Source organism: Adelges cooleyi, unplaced genomic scaffold (genome assembly GCF_023614345.1).
Source record: "Adelges cooleyi isolate 19-005CV unplaced genomic scaffold, UGA_ACOO_1.1 ACOO_flye_CR_arks_rails_tigmint_CR_PRNA_376, whole genome shotgun sequence".
NCBI classification, from domain to species: domain Eukaryota; kingdom Metazoa; phylum Arthropoda; class Insecta; order Hemiptera; family Adelgidae; genus Adelges; species Adelges cooleyi.
This window is the reverse complement of record NW_026096053.1, coordinates 3,347,498-3,353,234: the sequence shown is the minus strand read 5'-3', so window position 1 is coordinate 3,353,234 and position 5,737 is coordinate 3,347,498. Positions and strand designations below refer to the sequence as shown.

Sequence of the window (5,737 nt, the reverse complement as noted above, 5' to 3'; positions counted from 1 at the left end):
TTTTTTTTTTGGTGCAAGCAAAGAAAACGCAACACGTCTGATATTTTAGCGATCAAAATGTGAATATTATAATTATATCAATACAAAACATGCAAGCTATTATAATATATATTGTGTCGTGATGCTTCTTTAAAATAGGACAAGTAGGTACACGTGACACCGTGATTATTTCTACTTGAGGGTGTAGTATCTATATATTATTAACGAGATTACTATACTATATTTTAAACGGCACAGTAGCTACGGATGCGGTGTGTTTTTGTTTACTCTATTAATTTCAATCGAGTGCAATCATTTAAATAGCTATTATTGTATATTGTATACACACAAGAACAGGTACCGCCGCACTGCAGCTATAACCGAGTCTGAGGCGAAGAAAATAAAGATTTATGCGCGCTCATAAGTGCATTATTTTCATCGTTTAACAAATTGGTTTCAGTGGGGTGTGCGCCGTCGGTGTATTATACATGAATTATTGCTTCGAAGAAGTGCCCGGAATTGCCCCCCATTGTATTAAAACAAAGTCACAACTCGTATACAATCTGTACAGTTTTGAAATGTCTTCATTCACAATCGAAATATTATCGCGTCTTGATCAAACGAAGATCCATTGACGGAGATCGGGGGGAGGGGACTTGGGATACTAAAAACCTTAAAACTTAAAGGTTTTTTAAAATACCTACATTTTTTTTTTTTATGATTGATTTGTAGCACTAATTTTAAGTTTTATAGTTTTTAGAATCCCAAGCCCATGCCGGACACTCGGCCACTAAAACTAACAGCTGTATACGTCTCGTGTGTGATCTATTTAACCGAGCGAATGCGGTACAGGGTGGTTGTTGCACTTGGAGAGGTGGACTTTTCCGCGTGAAATCCATTCCGTTCGGTTACTCGAAGCGTGCACGTCGCAGTATGGCCGTTCGAACAAAATTTTTACAATATCGCCCATATAATAAATTATTATGAATCACTCACATATTGTGTGTTTGCTAGAAAATTCGCACTCTCCCCTATTATATAATAATATACGGCAATGTATGCGCGTGTGTACCGCACCGGGAGGCGGCAGATAAATAGCAAACATACAGTGGGAGTCACGAGCGTTTAACGGGGGACACATGGCCCGCGAAGGGTGACACCGACCCCGGTGACAAAAGGAGAGACACACACGATTTCTGTTTTTCGAGTTCATTGTGTTCCCTCCCCCCCAAGCCCCTCGTGTGCCGGCACACGCATAGATCTACCCCTACGCCCCTGTATAGTGTTGGCCGGACCCCGGACCCCGCGGGGCTTAGGGTCACCAAGTACGCGCGGCTCACTGATTTATAGGTTAGTCGGTTTTCGGAATCCGACCAGCGACCATACGCATGTCCGCTACCATGTACCACGGCTGGAGCCAAAGTATGCAACCGTGTCAGGCCGTCGAAGACTCCGCCGTCGAAGCTCCTCTGGACGCCAAAGGTAAGTTCCAGCGTTCGCACGATAGACGGTGCACGGGTGGTTGCCGGTATATATAACCATATAAGTTGATTTTTCAGGCAAGAGGTCGAGGCAGACGTACTCAAAGTACCAGACGGCAGTGCTGGAAACCGTTTTCCGCACGTCCAAGTACATTGTGCGCAGCAAGCGGCAGCAAATGTCGGCCGAGCTGAACCTGAGCGAGCGACAGATCAAGATATGGTTTCAGAACAGACGGATGAAGGCGAAGAAATCCCACAAAGAACTGCCGCCGCAAACCGACTTGGCCGGATTCCCCGAAGGCGGCTTTGTCTGCGAACCGGTCGTCTCAGGATATCCGGTCGTCGACAACAACTTAGCTCAAGGCGAAGGATACGCCTATCCCGCGATGCAACCGAACAAGCAAGAAGAAGTCTACGCCGGCGGTTACGGGGGTAACTTCGACGTACTTGCCAGTGGTCAGTGGTCGCCCACAGTTACCGCCGACTTCCATCAAAACTTTTACAACGACGTGAGTAATTGCATATGCGTGTCCAAGAAAAGTTCAAATGATCTTCAAATGTCTGTTTTTTTATTGTTTTCCAGTACGATCACCCGGATCAGTTCCATAGATTACCGATTGGCCATCACCACCACTCTCTAGAATCTCAAGTGAGTACCTTAACTAAATTTTAATAAAATCTTAAGTTAAGAAAGGTAGTCGTAGAAATTTGGTAAGAGATAAGTGACAAGGGTATGAGGGTGTAAGCGAGCAAAGGTTAGGGAGTAAAGTAATTGGCCAGAAACAACTAGAAAAGGGCTGAAGTAAAAACACATATTAAAGCATGAGCAAATGAACCGTTTAAGGTATTTTATTTACCTTAAGAAATTAAGTTTTCTATTAATAAGAGTGAAGATTTTTATTATTTTAGAAAAGTAAAGTGAAATTATTTTGAGCGAATATTTGTCTTGTAGTTCTTTGAGTGATTTTTTTTTTACACATCTTAACGATGTTGTAGAACGTCATTATAGGTTAGGTCATAACACTCAGTTTATTAATGATAATATTATATTGTTATTGGGTCACTAATAAGGTTTGCGTGTGTTGCTTTTAGGTATCTGACTACTGTCCACCGCCTCTGCAAGCGCACGGTTATTGATACACGGCCGCGCTCTTTGTACTCACATAAACCCATCATAACTGCATGGTGCTTAAAAAATGTCTAGTCAATTTGTCCGACGTTTGTCATCGATAAAGGCCAAAATATTAAGGCCCGGCATCCATCCTAGAAACTATCATAATGTTCTACTGTACAATGCACGTGAAACGGACTAAAGTCATCATGTAAGATTATATGAAAACTATGTTTTGCCTACAAAATATGTAGTTTTTATTTTTCGTTTACTATTTAAAAAAAAAAAAAATCAAAATTATGTTGTATTTTGTGAGATATATTATATTTATATTTATTTATAACCATTTAAGTGTGTTTGTGTGCTTTTAATAATAAAAAACAATTAAACAAAATAATATCCGAACGTGTGACGTTGTTTTACAGTTTCTAAATATTTTTATTTTTATTTTTTGTACTTATAATAATATATCAGTTTTCTGTCAATACTGAGAACGACAACATTATAGTCGTATACAGGGTGTATATTCTACAAGTACACATAATCTATAAAATATATACACACATATATTATGTGCTCTCCCGCTGTTGCGTGACCATATTGTTGTATTCAAACCGGCAGCTGCACCACAGTTGTGCGTACCGTGATCTCCCAGGTAATGTGTGTCAGTATCGCTCAAGTCTCTTACCGTAGTCACTAATTCTGCATTCAGCTACTTAACATAATATTATACCTTGGGACTTTGATTAACGCTCATCTAGAAAACAATCACACGGTATTAGGAAGTATAATATTTTCTATGTTGTAGAACATTAACATTAATAGAACGATACATGCATGTTAAGTCAATAATATTTAAAAGGCAAGTCGAGGTAAATGGTTAGCTTAATACTAGCTTAGTAACTCGAATGATATTTTTCCAATATTCCTATGCTTTCAAAATTTACTTGGTTTATTTCATTTTTCTAATCAAAACATTTAATTTATCCTTTATTTACTCGTTAATATATTTTAAAGGAAACACGATTTTATATCAACTTAAAAACTGCTCAGGTTAGATAATAATACTAGCTTTGAGCTAACACATTAATTTTACCACGTTTTTTTGTGCTAACGCATAAATAATACTTCATATTTAATAACTTTAAAAGGCTCAGACAGCAATGATGAAATTAAATAAATTTAAAAAAAATTGTTTAACCATAAACCATTGAAAAAACGTTTTTTCTCTCATTAATATTGCTAAACTATTTTTTACTAATAAGTAAATAAGTTTTAATGATGTTTATATGAATACAAAAGATCCAACAACTGTGTAAAATTTAAAAAAAAACGTTATTCTAACGTTAATATTAGCAGAGTAAGTGAAGTAAAATTAATAACTTAAACTTATTAACTTGTTAATGCCTTGCCTTGTAGTTAATTAGAGTAAGGTGAGTTAACAAATGGGACAAATGTAAAAGCAGATTTTTTTTTTGAGAAATAAATAAAAAAAATTGTGTTTTACTGAATTGTTAACTGTGTAACACATAACATCTTAAAACTGGAATGATGAAAACCGAAAGAATACAAGTGACTTTTTTTTATATATAGATTTAATTATAACCTAATATTTGGTAGACCTTATTTAATCTGGGTTTGTGTTTGTAATTTTTTGGATACACTTTTGAGACGGGTATTGAAACAAACCATCGAACACATTGCAATTTTCATTTTGTAAAATCTTTAACACCATTTTGATTCTCACCACCTTGATTAATATGTCAAATTATTAAATGGAAATAATTTTTCCCTACTCGTGATTATAGTTACACCCAAATGACGCTAATTATATTGTTTAGGTAAAACGTTAAAAAAAAAATAGCATTTTGCTTAAACCACTAAGGAATTGCAATAATATAAAAAACCAAATATATACACATAAGGGCGGATCTACAGTTTAGGGCATGCATGTGGGTCACACAGTGTGATGGCTGAATTTCACAGTGTCATCGTCGTCATCGTTATGGCGGCAAGTACAATCGTTATACATATAATATTATTATATATTATATACCTCTTTGCCCCGCATTAGAAAAAAGTGATGGTATGTTTCATAGGCCGACCAACATTAAAAACTCATTGGCTGTATTATACAAGTTTTGCCACTCGACCGAACACAATTAGTTTAAACATTCGCGTGAATATGCTTTCACGACAAGACCCGACGGCCACTGTATAAATCTTAAATATAATATACATACATATATATATACACTCTAATCTGTTTACTGTAAGTCGGTTATGTGTTACTAACGTGTAGCAAAATGGCTAACGTATTTTGGTTACATCAAATTTAAAATAAATCTTACTTATTATACCATAGACGACAGCGTTCGATAGTTACGGTCAAAAATAATTATAACTGTAATACTACATAAACATTGAACAAGGCTTGGTTTTTAAAAAATCAAACAGACAGTTGATTTTATTAAAAATTTAATTAGACAAACTATGGGTTTTTTCTGTGATATTGGGCAGCTCATTTTTTATTTGGTCATTTTAGTTATATTATGTATCTAAACAACAGAATCTTTTTTTGTATAATACTAAGTATGATATATGATAAACGGGTAGTGTTTTAATTTGACAAAAACCTAAACATTTGCAAAAAACAATTATTTACAATCGTCGTATTCATTTATATTGTACGATATGTTTACACTGGGAGAACAATGGTGTTGCACATACATTGAGGGACGTTATCTCCTTAATGGTTTTGCGAAGTCAGACACTATCCCTGCGGAAACACCGTGACCGGATCGCGTCGGGTTATAGAGTATACGACTCTGTGGTGGTACAATCTAAACCTACCACCCTGCATGGCGAATCAGCTGCCCCTTGTTTTTTTGAGCACCCTGAGCAAATAAATGTATATATATATATATATATATATATATATATAATTTAATATAATAACAATATTAATACAACTATGCCGACGAATAACAATGACTTATGATCGCTTTTAAACGGCCACACGCACGTCATGCATATAACCCGAAATTGTTATAAATCGTTACCGTGTGTGTACGTAAACAAAACCATTAAAAAATGATTTTTTATTCTAATGTTTAGATTCTGTGGCAGGCCGTGTATCATTAGCAAATCCATCAGATCTGTACGC

At 35.9% G+C, this 5,737-nt stretch overlaps 1 protein-coding gene across 1 annotated transcript; it reads left to right on the top strand.

Annotated features, from left to right (window-relative positions):
- The first annotated feature begins 1,359 nt into the window (after positions 1-1,359).
- LOC126840679 (segmentation protein fushi tarazu-like) lies at positions 1,360-2,069 on the top strand. The gene is made up of 3 exons (XM_050576572.1): positions 1,360-1,461; positions 1,539-1,973; positions 2,044-2,069. Exons 1-3 carry the CDS (start codon positions 1,368-1,370, stop codon positions 2,067-2,069), a joined length of 555 nt encoding a protein of 184 aa, XP_050432529.1. The 5' UTR covers positions 1,360-1,367.
- Positions 2,070-5,737: the final 3,668 nt, after the last annotated feature.

What these genes read in the sequence shown, in the direction of transcription:
- LOC126840679 (XM_050576572.1), top strand. Translation starts at nt 1,368, where the DNA reads ATGTCCGCTACCATGTACCACGGCTGGAGCCAAAGTATGCAACCGTGT. An exon ending in AGCTCCTCTGGACGCCAAAG is followed by an intron (nt 1,462 to 1,538) that starts GTAAGTTCCAGC and finishes TTGATTTTTCAG; the next exon opens with GCAAGAGGTCGAGGCAGACG. An exon ending in AAACTTTTACAACGACGTGA is followed by an intron (nt 1,974 to 2,043) that starts GTAATTGCATAT and finishes ATTGTTTTCCAG; the next exon opens with TACGATCACCCGGATCAGTT.